Source organism: Hyla sarda, chromosome 10 (assembly GCF_029499605.1).
Source record: "Hyla sarda isolate aHylSar1 chromosome 10, aHylSar1.hap1, whole genome shotgun sequence".
NCBI lineage: Eukaryota > Metazoa > Chordata > Amphibia > Anura > Hylidae > Hyla > Hyla sarda.
Window position 1 is genome coordinate 94,106,000 of NC_079198.1, and position 23,321 is coordinate 94,129,320.

Sequence of the window (23,321 nt, forward strand, 5' to 3'; positions counted from 1 at the left end):
CTGTACCATGATGGGAGTAGTAGTACCTGTACTAATAGACATATCGCCCCAGGTATCAGTCCTGACACCCGAAGGGATGGTCCATAATATAGCAGAGATGCGGCTCTATAAAGCGCTCACATCTTTGCTCTGTACTCCGGCCAGTGATGTGAATAGAACATCACTCATTCATATTTTCTGCCCAGAGCTGTGATTGGCTGGATGGTTGCAGGAAAATATGAATGAGTGAGTGGCCGGAGTATAGTGCAGAGCATAGATGTGAGCGATGTATACAGCCGCTCCATCTCTGCTATAGACAGGACGATCACAGCGGGTGTCAGAGTGTGCTCCATGTTGGGCGTAGTAGTACTTGTAGTTAAGAACACATCACAGCGGGTATCACTACTGACACCCGCTGTGATCCTCCGGTATAATGTATAGATGCAGCTGGCTGCTCTTGTATGGTCCCCTGCCCTGCCGTATATATGCACCTATTCATATTTTCTACAGAGATGTGATTGGCTGGAACCATCTGACCAATCATAGATCTCTGCGGGAAATATGAATAGGTGTATATATACGGCAGTGCAGAGGTTCATAGAAGAGCGGCCGCTGCATCTATACATTATACAGAAGGATCGCAACAGGCGATCTGTCTATTAGTACAGGTACTACTACTCCCATCATGGAACAGTGTATTCCATGCTGGGAGTAGTAGTACTACCTAAAAAAAAATTTTAAAAACACGCACACACTAAATTTTTTTTATTGTAGGCAACATTTTTAGTGCTTTACCCGCCCACATAAATTGATCCCTGTTTAAAAGTAAATAAAAATTTCGAAATAAAAAAGATGAATTTCATTAGATACAATTTTTTCAATCACTACTGTATCTTTTTTATAATTTTTTTTAATGGTACCCTACGAAATTTTAATAAAAAAGGTATCCCCATCACTTTTTTGGATCGCTAAAGTCCAAAAAAGAATAAAAAACGCCTTAAAAAATGCAAAAGTTAAAACCAACCTGGCATTTTTCTTGGCGTTTTTGCATTCCCATCGACTTCTTTGGGAGGAAAATGCCTCGATTTTGGGGCAAAAACGTCAAACTAGGTTTTGTCGGACATTTTGAAAATCCAACCTCTGAGCCCAAAGTTGCTGAAAAACGCCAAAAGAATAAAAAAAAGCCAAACTGAAAAACGCCAAGTGAATCTGGCATTGTGCAGTTTACTATTGACTTGCAGCTAACATCTGGACGCAGCGTTTTTTCACTGAAAAAATGCTGTGCGGGGAAAATTGGCGTTTTCACAGCGTTTTTGCAAAAAAAAAAACTCTGTGGAATTCCAGCCTAGGGGTAAGGTCACAAAAAGAGCATACAACGTATTTCACGCTGGGGGAAATCTGACAGGCAACGTGAAATACATTGCACATTTTGCTATGAGCAGGCACACAGGGCTTCCCCTCACTGAACACACAGGGATTTGTCTATATACAGGGGGCTTTATCTATATAAAGGGGGGCTGCTGATATATAAAGAGGGAATGATTTCATATACTTGGACAAAAAATAATTTCATACTGAAAGCACCAATGAGGATTGGAACCCTTTTTTACTGTCTTTATTCATTTCATATTGAATGAAATTAGAAAATAAAAAAATACAATTGAGGTTGGACTCAGGGGGTGCATGTGGGAATGCGTGGGGCGGCAGGGGGCAGGCCTTGAGCTGTGTAAGACTGGGTTCACTTATGTCTGGCATCCAGCATAGGTGAACTCAGCCTAAATCTTGACACAACTGATGCCACAACTGATGACAACTTGTCATCAGTTGTATGGCATCTGGCGTCCATTGTTTCTGGGCAACGGACAGGGGAACGCAACAAGCTGAATTCCCCTGTCCGGTGCCCTCCAGTGTGTCCAACCATCCGGCGTCAAAATTGAGGCGCTGGATGATTGTGAACTGTCCCATTCAAATTAATGGCATCAGTTCCAGCATCAGTTTCCCTCTGGTGCATGCTGGAGGGAAACTGTGCCGGACGCCATACATATGTGAACCCAGCCTTAGGGGGCCAAAAATTTCTGATGGCAGCCCAGAATGGCAAAAAATATGCACCAAAATATGAGCCCTGTTTTCATGGTGTTGGCTGATCTTTACCTACAGTAAACCTAGATAGTATGAACTTGGACTAGATAGTTACAGATATGCCAGATTTATCAAACAGCCTGAGCAACTGTGATTTATCTGCCACAATTGTAGAAAGTCCATCAAACTTTGCGCTACTTATCTATTCAACTATATTAGTACTTTGCTCCCAATGTGTTATCTTTGCCTGTCATGTCAAATGAAGGGGTATTATGAGGAGGACTATATGAAATGAACAGATATGGGGTTTCTCCTTTAAGACCCCCCTATTGGTGGCAGAACATACTGCTCCCTGGCATATTGCACATTCCCTCACCAACCAGATGACTATTCATAAGAATGATTGCTATGTAACGCTACATTTCACCTGCACTGGTCGTGGCTGCACATGGGAGTAGAAGTAGTCTTTGTATAACAGATCCCCCTTAAAGGGGTACTCCACTGGCCAGCGTTCAGAAGTAAGTGTTCCGAAAGCTGTTTTTGCGCTGCGGGGTTGGCCACGCCCCTCGTGAAATCATGGCCATGCCCCTCAATGCAAGGCAATGGGCCGTCACACCCCCTCCCATTGACTTGCATTGAGGGGCGTGGCCATGACATCACAAGGGGTGTGACCGACCCCCGCAGCGTGAAAAACAGTGTTCGGAACATTTACTTCTGTACACTGGCCAGTGGAGTACCCCTTTAAATCCTAATTTACTGATATAGTCATCAAATCTTACAATATTTTATACCAGAATGGATGTGTCATTTTTTACAATCTCCTATAATATTTATAATAAAAATAATGATGATTATTTCTGGTACTACTTGTTCTCAGCTTCAATAAGTTTTCTGTGTCCGGGAGAACTTTACCCATTACACAAAGGTCTTTATGAGGTTTAGACTTTAGGCGGCTTAGATAAATATTTGTAAAAGTCTCTATTCATATGTAGGACAGGCACAGTATTGTTATCCTCAAAGGGCCTGTCACATTGGGGATGAGGAAGTTTTACGTAGTGTCATAGTTTACCATCCCACTTACATTTCCTGGCCAGAAAAGAGAGGAAGGGTTAGATTACCAAAGTCTTCACAATATATACAGGATAAGGTTTTTATGGTTCAATAGCTTTTACAAACCCAGAGATCTTAGTGTAACTAGACCCTGGATAGGCAATGGTATGTTTGTATACATATACTCTATCATTAACTCCAAAATTATTGACATCCCTTAAAGGGGTACTCCGGCGCTAAGACATCTTATCCCCTATCCAAAGGATAGGGGATAAGATGCCTGATCGCGGGGGTCCCGCCGCTGGGGACCCCGTGATCTTCCATGCCGCACTCCGTTAGAATCAGTCCCTGGAGCACGTTCGCTCCATGTCAGATTACTGGCGATCACGGCCTCCGTGTGATGTCACGCCCCTCCAATAGACTTGCATTGAGGGGGCGGAGCGTGATGTCACACGGGGGCGGAGCCGTGACGTCACTATGCTCCGTCCTCGTGGTCGAGATGGACTCAGCCTGAGGACCTCCAGTGGTTCTGGAAGCCTCTAAAGGTGGGTGCTGCATGGTAGATCCCAGTGGTCCCCAGGATAGGGGATAAGATGTCTAGGGGCAGAGTACCCCTTTAAGAAACTGGTGGAAACATGCTCTGGATAGGGGATAAGTTCAGTTCCCTGGAGTACCCCTTTAAGATGGATTCTCTTATATCTTACACAACTGTATATCAGTTTAAGTTCTTTCTCATCCCAAAAGAAAATAATGTTTAGAGAAATGTCCTGAACATACTTACAGCCAGCTCTGTAATGCAGCAAGGACCCCCATTTGGAGATGGAGTACAGGGTGAGCTAAGAGCTGATGGTTTCCTGTAAATGAAATAATATGTCTGTTTTAGTGAATACTTGTATTTTAAAGAAATAATTATTTTCTTATAATTTTTTAATGTTCTGCTCCTCTGTTACTCCTCCTGGAAATGTACAAATAAAGAGACTGCAAGGTATGACCATTCCTGTTGTTAATAGGGTGAGGCCATACACAGTCTGACACTGTAAGATTAGTGCTGAGATTGTCGGGAACACACTCCATTGACATATATTGTTTTTGAAAGATGAGGCACGGCTATTAACTGGTTTGGAGTAATGTTCTGGTATTACCATTAGACTGTGTTTACACTTTGCAAATAAAATATAAAGGAAGGACTTATACTTCTCCATTCTCATGGATCCACCTCTGGCTTTAGCTCAAAAACTGCAGTGGCAATTAAAAAAAACTACCAAGTGGAAATCCAGACGTAAATGGCCACTATCACCAAAACTATATTTTTAAAAACAATAGAAAATAGCCATAGAAAATAAGTGTATCTCTAATACTATATCATTATTTTATTCCACAGTTTCGCTTAGAAAACTGCTCCTATAAAATTGGCCACTAGAGTTCCTCATAAAATGTCCCACACATGTTACTATGGTCTTTCCGGCATTAGCTACAGCAGTGTCTCAGTCGGATTACAGGAAGTGAGGGGGAGGCTTTATGTGTGCGCTCCCTGTGTGAAGATCTCCAACACAGAGAGCAGAGGAGAGCAGGAAGTGTGTGAGCTGCTGTGATTGGCTGAGAGGAGGCCACACCCCCTCACACCTCCCCAGCTCTCAGCAGCATCGAGAAGGAGAATGATTCAGTGCACAGCTCCATCCATAGCATAGAGGAGAAGAAGGAACAAGTGTGACAGCTGGTTTACCCTCATACAACAACATGTACTCCAGTAGTAAGGAGATGGGGAGGGGGTTTGTTACAGTGTTCCAGCCCAGTAGTAAGGAGATAGCATGAGGAAGGGGGTGTTACTGTGTGTTGTCAGTGTGTGATTCCATTAGTAATGAGATTACATGAGGAGGAGGTTTGTTACAGTGTGTCACCCCAGTAGTAATGAGATTACCATGGCAGCCTCAATATTAGTCCGACCGACTCAGTGATTGTCTCACAGTGCTCCTCCCAGTCCTGTCTGCTCCCCCTGCTGCCACCGCACCAGCATTTTGTTGTGCGCTCAGCCTACCCTGGAGGATTGTTTATTCTGTACTCCATCTTCTCCCGCCGGCCTGGTACGTCAGAGCTGCCAGCAATGTTACTCACAATTCACACACACAGTGCGCTGTGCTGCCGCCCTGGCTGGGTATGTAAGTGACTGCATCCGTCGGTGATCTTCCCAGCAAGGACCTATGTCTGCTATTCACATGGGGGTAAGTGCACTGCAGAGCATTGCACCCTAGTGTCTGTACTCACAGTACAGAGCAGAGCAGAGTAGAAGGGATGCAGTGTAACAATTTGGAGCTGTAACCTATTGGTTGCCTTTCTGGGTCTTAAAGGGGTACTCTGCTAGAAAACATTTGTTTTTTTTTATAACAACTGGTGCCAGAAAGTTAAACAGATTTGTAAATTACTTCTATTGATAAATCTTAATCCTTCCAGTACTTATCAGCTGCTGTATGCTCCAAAGGAGCTTCTTTTCTATTTGAATTTCCTTTCTGTCTGACCACAGTGCTCTCTGCTGACACCTCTGTCCATTATAGGAACTGTCCAGAGTAGGAACAAATCCCCATAGCAAACGTCTCCTGCTCTAGACAGTTCCTAAAATGGACAGAGGTGTCAGCAGAGAGCACTGTGGTCAGGCAAAAAGGAAATTCAAAAAGAAAAGAACTTCCTACGGAGCATATAGAAGCTTATAAGTACTGGAAGGATTAAGGTTTTCTAATAGAAATAATTTACAAATGTCTTTAACTTTCTGTCATCAGCTGATTAAGTACCCCTTTAATGTGCTTTTCACCCACTGGAATTATATAGACTTGAGATTTGAGACTTGAAGATATTCCGCGCTGACTAGGGTTCTTACAAGGTCCAATTGCTAACACCGCCATGGTTCGACTTACCACTGTATGGGAAACACTTGCAGAATGGCAGGGCTGACTTGATAAAAGATTTTCCACAGGTAGCCCCCTGGATTCACCACACACATATTCCCCCTCCTTTCCACACTGTTGCTCATTCTTAGATTTGTTCAACTTGCCCCCCCCACACACACACACACATATTATATGCAGAAGAATTTGGGGATTCCCGTGGGGCAGACAGGGTCACCTGGTTAACACTTTCTCTTCTGCTTAAAGGCACAGTACATAAATAACATAATGAATATAACAAATATAATGGATATGATAAAGTACATGAACATAGTAAACACAGTAAACATTTTAACAGTGGGCCCAACACAAGAGCAGCAGGCATGCCCGAGGAGATCCGCAGCCCAAAGGAAGCCTTTGGTGCTGGGACACCACAAGAGGGGCAACGTATTCTGTATAGTCCTTTAGTCTCTCTCAAGCACCAAGCAAAGAGCCTTCACATGAAGAAGAGGATGATCTGGACCGGTAGGAGAGTGAGGGTAGTGGAGGCTATGAACCCTGAGCAAATATCAGGTTTAGCAATTTGCTGGGAATATTTCTTTAACAGATTGAACAATATACATTTCTATACTGCAAGATGGAAAATGTGAGCTTCATTCCAACTTTCTTCCAAGGTTATAAGAAGCCAAAAGGAATCTCAACACCAATTATAGATGTGTCAATAAATGACCTGACTTCACTGCTTAACTAAAGTGCAAAACCTTCCATTTCTTTCTTGTTAAGTTTATTGCTGCCGCGTGTAACTTGAGACTCCAGCTTTCTCTCTCCAGTGACTGCAGAAACGCCCGAAGGGGATAATAACCTGAATTATCACTAAAAATAACAATTCCATTGAAAAGGCAAAAGTTGTCCTCATTTGCTGTTTCTATTATACTGTCTCTTTTAGCACACAGTGTTTTTTCTTTTTCGTGACAATTTTTGACTTGGCTTTTAAACCCTTTTTTTTCTCTGTCAAAAATGATGTGACCTACTGTTACCCAAAAGTCTTTAATATTTCCATGTTTGTGATATTTCCATTTTTTTTTTTTTTTTTTTGTGTAGGGGGACATTTTTTATTTTATTTTTTAAACTACAACATGCCATAGGTTTGACATTTTATTCTACACAAGACTTTGCTTGGGAAAAGTTGACCAGTTGCTCACAGCAATCAGATCACTTCCAAATTTTTGAAAAGGTCTCTGAAAAATTAAAGAAGCAATCTGATTGGTTGCTATGGGCAACTGGTCAACTTTTCCTCAGCACAAGTCTTGACGAATCTCCCCCTTAATGCCAGAAAAACACATTAGAAATAACATAAAATTAAATAGTAAATAAAAATGCTTAAAGGGGTACTCCACTGGCCCACGTTCTGAACGAAATTTTCCGAACGCTGTGTTCATGCTGCGGGGGTCAGCCACGTCCCCTCGTGACATCACGGCCATGCCCCCTCAATGCATGTCTATGGGAGGGGGCGTGACGGCCATCACTCCCCCTCCCATAGACTTGCTTTGAGGAGGCATGGCCGTGACATCACAAGGGGCCGTGGCAGACCCCGCAGCATCAACACAACATTCGGAACATTTACTTCCGAATGCTGGCCAGTGGAGTAAAAATACATAGTTTTTGTTTTCCAAGTGGAAAAATTCTGAGAAAACTGCAAACTGCATGTGAATGAGGCCCATAATGGTTTTGTCAAGCAGTAGACAAAATGAGGCTGTAGTTAATGTTTATTATCTTAACTATCATGTATACATTATATTATGACAGCATGAAAAATAATTCTAGAGAACTGGAGTAATAATGCCATAAAACAGAGCTGTAACAACTGAGCTTTGCATATGACAAGATAAGTGAGGAGTCATGAGTATGGTTAAAGCAGAAGGAATATGAACCGAGGCAGATTACAAATTTAAAGTGACATTCTCTTTTTAAATAAATTCTTGCTCCCATAGACCAATCCACATCTACTTCTACTAACAACAGCCCCCTTTAAGTTATTAAGTAGGGATTCCAGATGTACAGATTATACTGGTATTATTCAGATAAACTGAACAGCGATTGAAAGATTTTCCCACAGATTATAGTGGTCCCAACAGTTGACCATCTTGCTGTCAAAGGACCCTTTGGACAATCTTTAAAGCAGAGAACTTCTTTAAAGGGGTATAGTAACCCACAATCTCCCAAGTTGGCTTCCAGGGTTTTGCCTTTTAGGAAATACAATCATATTTATGGTAATGTGATCCTGCATTGCTGACAAGGAGGAGTAACTGGGCAGCTATAAGTACGTTGTCCTTGCCAGAAGCTCCATATGGTCCTAGGATGAAATCTATAGAGCCCTTTCTTCTCTCTGCAGTAAAAAAGTTGGGATGCCTTCTCTGGGTTTTACTAGGGTTTGAACTTTTAAGACATTCTAAAGTATTACACAGAAGCCAAAGACATCAAGCCAGCCTGTGTTACAATGGGCCTGACAAGGCCTGATGCCGAAAAGGAAAGCAGCTAGTGTGACATCCTCTCTGCCTTAAAGGGGTACTCCACTGGCCAGCATTTGGAACATTTAATTTAGAATGCTGAGTGTGTGCTGCGGGGGTTGGCTATGCCCCCTCATGCCATCAGGCCACGCCCCCTCAATGCAACTCTATGGGATGGGGCATGACGGCCATCACGGCCCCTCCCACAGACTTGCATTGAGGGGGCGTGACCTGACATTACAAGGGGGCATGGCAGACCCCCGCAGCGCGCACAGTGTTCGGAACTAAATGTTCCAAATGATGGCCAGTGGAGTACCCCTTTAACTCACTTGTACTTAGTACTTGTAACTCACTTGTACTTAGTACTATTAAATTCCTCTCCAGATGTACTGGGTATATACAGTATATAAGAGGCTGATATCTTATCTCCTTCCTACCCTAGAAGCTTCTTGGTCAGGTCGTTTTATGATGGCCCTTAATAGCTGTTTTTCTCTTTTAGGAGGTTAAAAAACACCAAAACGATGTGTGATTTACATTGGGACTTCCAAGAAGCCAATAGTAGCTGCTGACCAGCCAAGGTGGTGTGGATGGAGCACTTATAATCATCACCATGTCTGTGCTGATTTATATAAGACCCAAAATGACATAACATCTGATGGAAGCATGTATACCCATTATACACTATATTACTTTCTTATGTAAATCTCTTTTTTACCATTTTAGAACTATCTGTAATTATCCTGATTATATATGGCTATTGAACAATCAATATTGCTTAGGCCTTTCCACTCCATTATCCATACTCTCCTTTTAGCTATAATGTCCTGTTCTTAGGACAGACAATTCTACTTACTATTTTGCTGCCAGAACCTGTAGTTCCTCTCTACACCCTTCATGTTATTCCATATTTAGAGATTTAGGATCATAGGACTAGTATAAATGCTGTCCACATAATAATAAGTCATTATGTCTATATCAATACATTGCATAACCCTATATAATACCAAATAATTTTATAACCAGCGCTTAATGAGACTTCAAAGGTTGTGAGTATACACTGTACAAAAATTGTTACTCACACATATCTTCTTTGTAGCGAGTGTGTCTTTATATCTTGCTATGTCTCGCAGCTCCTGGGTGCACGGCTTTCTCTGTGTTACTCCGAGTGCTCCGGGTCCCCCTCCTCCTCCGGAGCGCTCACGGCGTGTTCTGCCCTGCAGCGCTCCGGTCAGCAGCGCTGACCGGAGATGCTGCTCTGTTGTGCCCGGCGGGGATGCGATCCGCCTAGCGGGACGTGCCCGTTCGTGGATCGCATCCCGTCCCACTCACCTGTCCCGATCTTCTGCTGGGTCCCGTTGCGTGCGACCCTGCTCTCTAGGGCGCGCACGCGCCGAGGCTTTCATATTCAAAGGGCCAGCGTGCCGCTAATTGGTGCCTGGCCCAATCAGTCTAATCAGCTTCCATGTGCATAAAAGTCTGCTTCCCCTTCCGTTCCCTGCCGGATCTTGTTGCCTTGTGCCCTGTGAAAGCGTTATAGTGTGTTTCCAAGCCTGTGTACCCAGACCTTCTGCTGTTGCCCCTGACTACGAACCTCGCTGCCTGCCCTGACCTTCTGCTACGTCTGACCTCGCCTCTGTCTAGTCCTTGTGTACCGCGCCTGTCTCAGCTGTCAGTGAGGTTAAGTCGCTATCGGGTGGAACGACCTGGGGGTTACCTGCCGCTGCAAGTCCATCCCGCTTTGCGGTGGGCTCTGGTGAAAACCAGTAACCCCTTAGATTCTGTTCCCCTGGTACGGCCCACGCCATCACCTCACTGACACAGAGGATCCACCACCAGTGTCCTCTCCACATACCAGTCCAGATACTGACACTCTGTATGCATATACACTGTCTCGAATGTATCCGAAAAGTTTCCGGGTACGGAGTAATTGGTGGTGTGATCCGAGTACTGTAGCAATTTCAGATGTCAGCTTTTTCCAAAAGGTTCCGAGGATGGCTCTAAAATGCAGGTATTTGTAGAGGGGACGTAGCACTATGGGGAGAGGGCCCCGGCCGGTGGCGTCTCTACCCTGCTAGTTCCCGCCGGCGTTTGGAATTCCGTGTCTCTGTCTGAGTGACGTCACTATAGGGCACGGTAAGGGACAAATGAGAATACCTCCGAAGCTTTTCGGAAGCTGACGGCTTCCGTCCTATATAATACCAATACATTGTAGAATGGCACATTGTAAGTTTGGTGCCCAGAAGCTACAACAGTGTTGTAGCAGAAATCAGTGGGTTGTGCATGTAATTTCTATGCGTAGCAGATCTTCTAGAACTAACTACATTCTTTTTCCCATCTCTGTGTATGGGCTTATAAATCAAGGTCCTGGGCAGGTGACCCCCCTTCATGATCTCAGGGTTCTCTTATCATGTAATAAAAAGGAGTTTTCTAAATCTTACAACTCCTTCCATAGATCACTTTGTTTCATCTGGCTTCACAGATTTTGGATGAAATTAGGGGAAATTATGTTCTTCACATCAGTAGCATGACACACTTGATGGTTGCAGAATACACTTGGTGGCTCAATGTGCTTTGCGGTTGCAGCAAGTCCATCTTTCATGAATTGCTGACTACACCAGTCTACAAGTAAGCAGCCTGTATATTGCTTAATACTTTCGTAACTAGGGTCCCAAAACACAAAGTGGTCAACACAGTTCGACAAAGTCCTTAATATGAGGAGGTATGAAGAGATGCCATTCATATAAAGGGGTATACACAACTTACCGCTCCCTTCATACCAAAGCCCCAGAGCCCCGTTCTGATAAGATAGGAAATAAGTATAGGGAATAGGATTTGCGTAAACCTAACCCAGAATATTCTTTTCATTTGTAACAGCAGCTACACAGCAGTACAATTGCATCAGTAAGGGCCTTATTAATTAGCACGACACATGCAGTAAATGGGTGCCAATCAGCACTCATTGTCAGAGCCTATTACAAGGCTGGACAATCATGCAGTCACACACAATAAATGATCCCTTTCATGTCATCACTCGGTGGTCACACATTCCCTATTACATAGGGAGATGTAAAGCCAACAAGAAATATGTATTTTTTCTAACAGGCCAGAACAAAGCAATCAGCCTGAGGTAGCAGTGTTTGCTTATTTGTTGGTTGATCGCTGACCGATAATTGCTCCATCAAATAGGACCGCTACTCCATAAAGGTAAACTTAAAGGGGTTATCCAGGAATAGAAAGTGCAGAGTTTCTCAAACAGCACCACCCTGTTCTCAGGTTGTGTGTGGTATTACTACTTGGCTCCATTCACTTCAATGGAACTCAGCTGCAATACCACACACAACCTTCGGACAGGTGTGGTGCTGTTTTCTAATTAAATCAGCTCTGTTTTTGTAATCCTAATAAACTCCTTTGAAGGAAATATGTCATCAGGTTTATCTGCACTAACCTGTCATACTTACCTGGTCCAGATCTGTGCTCTGGTTCTTCCGCAATCTTCCACTGTATTTTCTGTGCCAGGGCTGACTTGGAGCATGGGAGGAGCTTCATGATGTAACCACAGCTGTTCTCTGCTGGGTCCTGCTGCTAGCAAATGGCAGCAGTAACATCACAAAGCTCCACCCATGCTCCAAGTTGGCCATGGAACGGACGATATGGCAGAAGATTGTGGAAGAACCGGAGCATGGATCAGGACAGGTAAGTATCGTTGTCATCATTTTCACCTTCCTTTAAGCTTCCACAAAGTTCGACACTTTCTAGGCCAGTACAGATGCTACCACCTCTCCTGCAAAATGGCAGCCAGGACATCATTTCAACATAATTTTCTGGTGCTCAGTGACTCTGGCAAGGTATGGAGGTTACACAGTCACACAGAAAATATCCCCTTGGGGACTCAGGGTTTTTCTGTTCTTCTACTTTAGTTCTTTCCTCCTCACCTTTTAAAAATCATAACCGTTTCAATTTTGCACCTACAGACACAAATGATGGCTTATTTGTTGAGCCACTAATTCTACTTTGCAATGACATCAGTCGTTATACCCAAAAATCTATGGTGAAAAAAAAAAAAAAAATGATTGTGCAATGAAATTGAAGAAAAACACCATTTTGTAAATTTTGGGAGCTTCTGTTTCTACACAGTAAATTTTTCGGTAACAATTACACCTTTTCTTTATTGCAGGTCTATATGATTAAAATGATACCCTACTTATATAGATTTGATTTTGTCGTACTTCTGAAAAAAATCATGACTACATGCAGGAAAATTTATACGTTTTAAATTGTCATCTTCTGACCCCGATTACTTTTTTTTTTCTGTGTATGGGGCGGTATGAGGGCTCATTTTTTGCGCTGTGATCTTAAGTTTTTATCGGTACCATTTTTGTTTTGATCTGACTTTTTGATTGTTTTTTGACCAAAAATATGCTATCGTGGACTTTGGAATTTTTTTGCGCGTACGCCATTGACGGTGCGGTTTAATGAACAACATATTTTTATAGTTCGGACATTTATGCATTCGGCGATACTACATATATACATTTATATTTATTTTTATTTTCATGGTTTGAATTTTTATTAGGGAAGGGGTTAAATCACATTTATTAACTCTTTTTTTCACTTTTTTTTTTTTTTTTTGCAATGTAATAGCCCCCATAGGGGACTATAACATGCAGTACATTGATTGCAGGCACTGTTCAATGCAAAGCCATAGCATTGCATTGATCAGTGTTTTCGGCAGTCGATTGCTCAAGCCTGGATCTCAGGCTTGGAGCAATCAATCCCCGATAAGACACCGGAGGCAGGTAACGGACCCTCTGCTCGCATTCTAGCTGATCGGGCAACCGCGGTTTCATTACGGTGGTCCCGATCAGCCCAACTGAGCTGCCGGGAATGCTTTTATTACAGTTTAGACGCGGCGATCAACTTTGAACGCTGCGTCTAAAGGGTTAATAGTGCACATCACCGTGATCGGTAAAGTGTGCTATTAGCCCCGGGTCCCGGCTACCGTTAGACACTGTGATCGACTCAATATGACACAGGGTCACTGCATCACCCCATGTTATATCACGGGAGCAGGACCAGGACGTACAGGTGCGCCCTGAGTCCCCAAGAGGATTTATGAGTGCCACATAAAATTACATTTAAAGGGGTACTCCAAAGGAAAAAAAAAGTTCAAATCAACTGGTGCAATAAAGTTAAACAGATTTGTAAATTACTTCTATTAAAAAAATCTTAATCCTTCAAGTACTTATCAGTTGATGTATGCTACAGAGGAAATTGTGTGGTTCTTTCCAGTCTGACCACAGTGCTCTCTGCTGCCACCTCTGTCCATGTCAGGAACTGTCCAGAGTAGGAGCAAATCCCCATAGCAAACCTCTCCTGCTCTGGACAGTTCCTGACATGGACAGAGGTGTCAGCAGAGAGCACTGTGGGCAGACTGGAAAGAACTACACAACTTCCTCTGTAGCATACAGCAGCTTATAAGTACTGGAAGGATTAAGATTTTTACAAATCTTTATAACTTTATGACATTAGTTGATTTGAAAGCATTTTTCCTCCTGAGTACCCCTTTAATGTATCATGGAAAATACAGCAAATTTTTCTTAAAGTGACAGATTTTCATATAAGAATGGAATATGAGATAAACCCCACTTTCAGGGTATGTTCACACTACGGAATTCCCCGTGGAATTCCGCGGTGTGAACTTAACATTAGTGTGAATGGGTTTCCACGAGACCCGTTCACACTTCGGAATTTCAGCGTCGGACAATTCCACCGCTGAAATTGTTCTGCACAGAGAATGAACATGTTCATTCTTTGCGTGGAAGTCCGCGAGCACTGCATAGCCGTCAATGGTGACGGCTCAGTGCCGCGCGGTCCTACTGCCGCCGCCGGCTGCCAGGCTGAATTTCCGCTCGCTGAATTCAGCGAGCGGAGATTCCGTTCACACACTGTAGTGTGAACATACCCTCAGGATGAAAATAGGAAATAGCTTTATTAGTATTTATCATGTTTTTTTTTGGTATTCATTAGAACTGCTCAAAATGTCACATCAGTCAACCTGAAAACAGCCTATGGGACGTCACAATGTCTTAATTGTGAGATTATGGGTGATATACATCTTATAAAGCAAGCATGAGGCGAGCTTGGGGAGGACGATTTCCTCTCTCTGTAAGATGTGGTCAGCGTTTACTGTTCAAGAATGTGTCATTTTGGTTATCGTTAAAACCTCTAAGTATTTTAAATTGCAGAATGCATATTGCATATTGTTTAGAGAACAACACTAGCAGAGGGACAAAGGGAACAAAGTGTACCAAACCCTTGTAACCTATTATTTGCTAGTCACCAGAACCCAGTGGCCATCATACCTAGAGAACTAGGAATAGATAAGTTTTGCAACAGCTGGAGGCACCCTGGTTGGGAAACACAGCTCCAGAGGGCAGAATCCACTGATCTGCAGAATGCCACTAGAGTCGTGGCATTCTGCAGATCAGTGGATTCTGCCCTCTGGAGCTGTGTTTCCCAACCAGGGTGCCTCCAGCTGTTGCAAAACTACAACTCCCAACATGCCCGGACAGCTGAAAGCTGTCCGGGCATGCTGGGCATTGTAGTTTTGCAACAGCTGGAGGCTCCCTGGTTAGGATACACTGCTCTGGAGAAAGGAAATGCAGCATAGTCACTCACAGGCCACGAGGTTTACTCTTCTGTGTATTCAGCTAAAACTAACAAACATCCACTAACACCCGGCCCGCATATCCTGATCCTCGTGTTCACTATATAAAGCGATAAGCACCAAAGATTGTGTAATAAAGTCGTGTTAGCGCACACTGTTAGTAAGTTACAATACATGCTGTTGTAGCTATTTTCTGCTCCATACTTATATTCTGGTTGTTAAACTGTTTTCTGTTATTTTAGTACAGGGACATTTCTTCATATTGAGGATTGTACATTTAATCCATGTGTTTAGTGAGAGTATAACTATGTGGTCCATAGACCAGATTGTGCCTTGGAGACCAGGGAATGCAAACTCTGCCATTGCTTTAAGGAATTGCTTTTAACTGACAATACGATATCCAAATTAACACCATTATTTCCAAAACCTTAAATGCATAGTGTGCAGCCCCTATAATTACATAATATTTATAGTACTTGTGTCCCCCTTTGTGGCAAAGGTCCCATTAAGAGCAGTGTCCCGGTACCTGTGCCCCAGCTACAATCTACGTGAACTTGTCATATGGCTGCAAAAACCCTCTGCTAACTGCTTAAAGGGGTACTCCACCCCTAGACATCTTATTCCCTATCCTAAGGATAAGATGTCTGATCACAGGGGTCCTCAGTGGTCCCTGCTGTTCGTTTAGAGCATCAGGTGCAGCCCTGGAGCACCATAGGCTTGTGACTTCACGGTCGCCCCCCCCCCCCCCCCCCTTGTGACGTCATGGCCACGACCCCTCAATGCCCATAGACTTGCATTGAGGGGGCATGGCTGTGTCGTCATGAGCGGGGCTTGACTGTGACGTCATGAGCCTCCGCCCCGCATCGCCAGTAATCCGACATGGAGCGAAGTTCGCTGCGTGCATCGGATGTCTGAGGTGCTGCAGCCGAGATCAATGTACACTAGTGGCAGACTATAGAGTTTCTATGGTGCCTTGAAGAGAAGGGGACCTGCCCTGGTTGGTCCCACTCCATTTTATATTGGTAAGAAAATGAACTCCTCTCTCCAGGGAACTGCATTGTCAGCAAATAATTGAGGAGGATATTGGCCAATGGGTCATAGAAAGCAATAAGAAACAAACAGCAAGCCTTTCTGTCCTGGGGTCAAAAGCAGATGCCATAATAGGTGGCCTATATCAATATTTGCTATAGGTCCACCTTTGCTCTATGTACTCCACAGCCTGCATAACCGTCTTTGTACATTACAATGTCATTACAGCATACACTGAGGTATAATGTGAGGGTAAAGATTACACATTTGCATTGTAGTGCATTGGTCACATGACACATTCCTCAGCTAGGCTTCTATGCAGAGGTTTCTGGAAGTGTCCTTTCCCCGCTTTAGAGCTGGACCGAAATCAGTTACTTCTAGTTTGGCTTTTCTTTTCTCGCTCAGTTAGTTCAAGTGTTTTTTTAGGTACAGCTAGGTTCAGATCAGAAGAGAGAGAAAGAACCCCTTATCAAGTGTACCTTCTGGTACAAGTTCAAGCCTCTGGTTCCTGTTCACATTAATGTCTGCTACAAGCAAGCAAGTCACAAGTCCTGTACTAGTTGTTAGTTTCATCCGCTGAGACGGATCCAGGCCACATAAGCAGTGATCATAACGCTGTATGTAGTTTGGAGGATTTTTCTAAAAAGCTTGTATCATTTAGTATCATTTAGCCAGAGAGAAAAAGGCTAAACAAGGACCTTTCTGCTTACAATAATCTCTTAAACATGTGTAGGCCTATGACAGTAGAGTTCAGACTAATTGGACTGTACCCTGTCTGCAACTGCATATCACTAGGCACTTCACTTATACTATACTATACTATACTTTTTAGTCAGTATATCTGCTGTAAAAGTAGACAGACTCCAATTATCCACTCATCTGCTTCAAAACATGCAAAACATTCCAAGACTGTGATATACTTGGATCAAAACAAAATGTTCAGTAATGTTTTAAGTTGTTTCCACATCATCTAAGTATCCAGAGCTACTACTTCCAGCTAGCCTGTTTTATATCACCTATCATCTCCATGATACCACATAAGTCCCTTAGATACCAGGGTCCAGAGCAACAACCACCTTTACCTTCCCTAAAGAGAATATTATTTTCTACATTGTCTCTAAACAGCTTGATTTCAGCTACAAGTGAATGGAACTGAGCTGCAGTCCCAGGTATGACCACTATGAAATGTATGGGGCTGTGTGTGGTAAACAGTGAAATGTCATGGCCCCAATCAGCTGATCGGTATGGGTGCTGGAAACGTCATCCCCAAAACTACAACTTCTAACATGCCCAGACAGCCAATGGCTGTCTAGGTATGCTGGGAGTTGCAGTTTTTCAACATCTTGAGGACCACAGTTTGGGGACCATTGTTGAATATGTGAAAATGTTAGGGGGAAACCCCATTTACTATGCCCAAACTGAACACAAGAGCTCTTTTCTATCTATTGCACTTGGGAGAACATCAGACAGTGTAATATTCACTGTATTATCCATCAGTCCCACCATGCAAGCAATATCTCTGGTGGTCAGTTTGTCATATAAAGTGAACTGTGCCAGCAGCACATTGGCCGGACCAGGATATGCATTCTGCTAATGTAGCCTTACAATTGGGTTTACTCTTGTGCAAAAGCTATTCAAATAATGATGGGACATTATGCATTTGTCTGCAGTTCTCTAATGGAAAATGTGTGTGGCTTCAAAGGTAAATAAAACTTTTTAAAAGATCAAAACAAAAATATTAAAAACCTTTAATAAACATTTTTGAAAGCAAAGTTAAAGCTTTCCTTTAAATATCTTGTTTTTTCATCAGCTGTAGCAGAGCTAAATTCATCGTTTAATTCTTTTACCTGCATTATTAGGTATTATTATAATTTTGGGAGTTAAAGCATCGCTGTCACTTAGAAAAATGTTGACATGTCACAGGGACATGTCAATAGTTTCGATCAGTCTGGGTCACAGTGCTGACACCTATAATGATCAGAGGAATATTGTAAGTCTACGGTGCAGAAAGACAAAGATCTCTACGGGCCAGCAATGTTGTGCACTTCTTTGGGCTCGTACTTCTGATCGGGATGAAAGCTTTGACATGTCCCTTTTTTTTTTTTTAACAGTGCCCATTTAAAGGCAGACGTTTCAGCCAAATATGTATTTGATAACATGATGAGTTGTGGTAAATGATAAACTCATCTTTTCTACATCTGTACTTAAATCATTAGGAAAAAAAACTTTAAAAAAAATACAAGGTTTGTTATGGTTGATGATAAGGGATATTTACCCGTTTTCATCTGTTTGGAGCAGCTCAGCCTCCTCATGCCCATCACAGCCATTCTCCTTGGTACCCCGCGCTGTCACACTGCAGCAACCCATGACAGGACACTGGTGTCAATGCTGCTCAGCAAACCTCATAAGACCATAGGCAAGTGGAAGATGTAGGGAGATGTGGGATTGTCTCACACATCCTTCCTCCTAGAAATCACAACAGTGAGGAGAGGGGGAGCCGGACAGACAATATGCTAGAAAATTCAGAAACCGGTAGTGTGAAATGGAGAGAGCTTCCTGTTAAGTTCAAGCTTGTTTCTCTTTCCTGCAGAATGAGATGACCTGAGAGGGGGAGGGAAATGAAGCAAAGTTACTCAGTTTCAAGAAAGAATAGAACTTGTAGACAGGGTGAAAGGAGAGAGAGAGAAAGCCTGAGAAGACACTGACAAAGAAGTAAATGAGTTAGGCGTAATCCCTTCTGCTCCGCCCCAATGTGTAAGGTTAATCACAAGTGACACCGAAGTCACCATACTGGACTGTACAGCTCAGCTGCACCCATGGGAGGGAACCAAGTCCAAGCCCACAGTAGAATTCCCTCTATATCATTAGATGTTTACAGCAGCCAGGGATACAGCCATCAGTGATAGCAGCTCTGGGTGACACGTAGAAATAATTCTGCAAGTCGAAGGCTGTCAGGTATTTCCTAACTGTTGTTGGTGTGGGTGGACAACTGCGTGATAGCGAAGATGCAATCAACCTGATGAATCAAGAGGAAAATTCTTTAAAAAAAGGGAGATTAAAAAGAAGAAAAAGTAGAAGCCGCAGAGAAAGTGTCATTTAACCCATTAGTTGATGTATGATCAGAGGGGAAGGGCACCAGAATTCAAGAGTTCAAGTTATAAATAATAAAAAAAAAAAAAAAGAGAGAAGTAAAGTCCAAAGAAAATAATGCATGCATGAAAGACTGCGCCTCTATAGTTTATACAGTTTTAATTGTTAGAGGTGAGCAAACTTTTGAAAAATTCGATTTGGCTGATTCACCGAATTTTTCAAAAAAAAAAATGTTTGATCCGAATTTATTTGCAGCAAATCTTTTTCAGCCACTATATAGTCTCCTAATGCTTCAGCCTCATCCAAGCTGTCATTCAGCCACTATATTGTCTCCTCATGCTCACATAACCTCTACGCTGTGTCATTCAGCCACTATATGGTCTCCTCATGCTGCCAACACCTCCACGCTGTGTCATTCAGCCACTATATGGTCTCCTCATGCTGCCAATACCTCCACGCTGTGTCATTCAGTCACTATATGGTCTCCTAATGTGTCAGCCTCATCCAAGCTGTGTCATTCAGCCACTATATGGTCTCCTCACACTGCCAAAACCTCCACACTGTGTCATTCAGCCAATATATGGTCTCATCATGCTTGGATGAGGCTGAAGCCTGTGGAGACCATACAGTGGCTGAATGACACAGCGTGGAGGTGTTCGCAGCATGAAGAGACCATATAGTGGCTGAATGACACAGCGTGGAGGTGTTGGCAGCATGAGGAGACCATATAGTGGCTGAATGAAACAGCGTGGAGGTGGCGGCAGCATGAGGAGACCATATAGAGGCTGGATGACACAGCTTGGATTAGGCTGAAGCATGAGGAGACCATATAGTGGCTGAATGACAGAGTGCGGAGGTGCTGACAGGCATGGCATGGAGACCATATAGTGGCTGGATGACACAGGTTGGATGAGGCTGAAGCATGAGGAGACCAAAAAGTGGCTGAATGACACAGTGTGGAGGTGTTGGCAGCATGAGGAGACCATATAGTGGCTGAATGACACAGCGTGGAGGTGGCGGCAGCATGAGGAGACCATATTGTGGCTGAATGAGACAGTGCGAAGGTGTTGGCAGCAGCATGAGGAGACCATATAGTGGCTGAATGACACAGTGTGGAGGTGTTGGCAGCAGCATGAGGAGACCATATAGTGGCTGATTGACAAAGCATGAAGGTTGTGGCAGCATTAGGCATGGCATGGAGACCATATAATGGCTGGATGACACAGCTTGGATGAGGCTGAAGCATGAGGAGAGTATGTAGTGGCTGAATGACACAGCGTGAAGGTGTTGGCAGCAAGATGAGACCATATAGTAGTGGAATGACACAGTGTGGAGGTGTTGGCAACATGAGGAGACCATATAGTGTCTGAATGGCACAGCTTGGAGTTGGCGGCAGATGAGGAGACAATAGGTCCTCACTAGTGTTGAGCGGCATAGGCCATATTCGAATTCACAAATATTCGCGAATATATGGACGAATATTCGTCATATTCGCGAATATTCGCATATTCGTAATATTCTCGTTTTATTTTCGCATATGTGAATATTCGCGTGTGCGAAAATTAACATATGCGAAAATTTGCATATACAACAAATTAACATATGCGAAAATTCGCACGCCAGTCTCACACAGTAGTATTGGAGCCTTCTTATACCACATAAGCTGGAAGCAGAGAGGGATGATCACTGTGATTTGTACTGAGAAAAAAAAAAAAAAACGAATATTTGTAATTACGAATATATAGCGCTATATTCGCGAATATTCGCGAATTCACGAATATGCGATATTCGCGAATAAAATTCGAATTGCGAATATTCGCGAGCAACACTAGTCCTCACAATCTCTAATAATAAAACATGAATTTTGAAATTTCAATTGAAGATTTATGGTACCTAGTGCTACCATAAACATATATAGGTAATGTCCTAGGCTCAGCAGCATCACATAACCATATAGTTGCTATATGAGACAAACAGGAGCAGGCAGCAGCATGAGTACACAAGAGGGGTTCACAACCCCTAACATTAAAAGGTGAATGTTGAAATCTCTATTGAAGATTCATGTTACCTAGTGCTACCATCCAAAAATGTAAGGTCCAAGTCCAGCAGCATCACTAATCCATGTAGTTGCTGAATGACATGAGCAGTCCGCAGCAGGAGTACACAAGAGGGTTTCATAACCCCTAAGATTGAAAAATAAATGTGGAAATCTCAATGATGCATGTATGTAAGCTAGCGGTAGCATCCAAAAATTTAAGGCCCAAGCCCAGCACTATCAGTAAGCCAAGTAGTTCCTGAAACATACAGTCAGCAGTAGGCATCAGCAGTACACAAGAAGGTTTCATAACCCCCTTACATTGAAAGAACAATGTTGAACTCTCAATGAAGCATTTATGTAAGCTAGTGCTAACATCCAAAAATTTAAGGCCCAAGCTCAGCAGCATCAGTAAGCCAAGAAGTTCCTGAAACACACAGTCAGGAGTAGGCATCAGCAGTACACAAGAGGGTTTCATAACCCCTAAGATTGAAAGATCAATGTTGAAATCTCTATTGAAGAGGTATGTTACCTCGTGCTATCATCAAAGAATTTAAGGCCCAAGCCCAGTAGCATCCCTGAGCATCAGCATGAGTTCACAAGAGGGCTTCACCACCCCTAACATTAAAATGTTAATGTTGAAATCTGTATCGAAGATGTATGTTAGCTAGTGCGAACATCAAAAAATTTTAGGCACAGGCCCAGCAGCATCACTAGACGTGCATTCACACCACGTTTTTACAATACAGTTCCCGTATACGTTTTCAATGTGAAAACCGTACGGAACCGTATTGAAAACCGTATGCATTGACTCTCCATTGAAAATCGGATACCAAAATATGCATCAGGTTGTGTCCGTTTTGCATCCTGGACGGTTTGTCAGTTTTTTTTTTCTCGTACCCAAAACTGTAGTCTACCATGGTTTTTGGTCCGGGTGAAAAACTGTATTAAACCGTATACTTTTTTTTAAACATGAGACTATGTGCATACAGTTCCATCCGGTTTTCACCATACATTTTTTGACTCTGCACAGTTTTTTTTTCTTGGAATTTCAATCAAGCAAGGGAAACTTTATTCAAAATGGAGTGAAAAGTTAAAAACGTATACTTTTTTTCTTTAAAAAACTGATGCAACCGGACACCATTTTTCAAACCGTATACGGTTTTTAACTGTATACGGGTTGAAATTTGTACACACGTTTTGATACAGTTTAGTCAGGTTTTGAGGAATCCGTTTTCATAAAAAATCTGATACAGGAACTGTATTGCAAAAATGTGGTGTGAATGCACCCTAAACCATATAGTTGCTGAAACACACAGCCTGGATCAGGCAGCAGAAGAAGTACACAAGGGCCTAATAACCCCTAACATGAAAAGGTGAACATTGAAATCTGTATAGAAGATGTATGTTAGCTAGTGCTAACATCAAAAAAAGTAAGGAACAGGCCCAGCAGCATCAGTAAGCCAAGTAGTTCCTGAAACACCCAGCCTGGATCAGGCGGCAGGATGCGTACATAAGAAGGCTCCACAACCCCTAACATTAAAAGATCAATGTTGAAATCTCTATTGAGCATGTCTGTTTGCTAGTGCTACCATAAAAAACTGTAGTTAATATCCAAGACAGTGCCAACAGCATCAGAAAACAATATATTGGCTGAATGACACAGCCTGGAGGTGGGGAAAGCATAAGGAGCCCATATGGTGTCTGAATGGTACAGCCTGGAGGTGGCCGAAGCATAAGGAGACAAGATAGTGGCTGATTGAAACAGCCTGGAGGTGGCAGCAGCAGTATCAGGAGTCCTGAAAGATACCCGGTGACAAAATGGTGCGGTGGGTGGCAATACCAGTACCCGGTGATGAAGATGGCTGGAATGTTTGTAACTGGGGAGCGGTGCCTTAAAGCTGTTTGGTACTATCCATATTTGTGAAGTGTTGATGTAGCACCATGGTCAATCTACTCTGATGCATCTGGAATTGGTGGGTGGAAATCCTGGCTGATCCATGCCTGAT

General features: G+C 43.0%; 1 protein-coding gene across 5 annotated transcripts in view; it reads right to left on the bottom strand.

Annotated features, from left to right (window-relative positions):
• LOC130293678 (probable pleckstrin homology domain-containing family N member 1) overlaps positions 1–23,321 on the bottom strand; it is an 81,327-nt gene that overhangs the window by 38,476 nt on the left and 19,530 nt on the right. For 2 of the 5 annotated variants that reach the window (XM_056542675.1, XM_056542671.1), the window contains exons 1-2: positions 18,463–18,962; positions 3,890–3,962 (exon numbers count right to left, since the gene is read on the bottom strand). In XM_056542675.1, coding sequence (XP_056398650.1) covers positions 3,890–3,962; positions 18,463–18,554 — 165 coding nt within the window. In that variant the 5' untranslated portion in view covers positions 18,555–18,962. The other 3 variants (XM_056542674.1, XM_056542673.1, XM_056542672.1) reach the window with 3 other exon arrangements.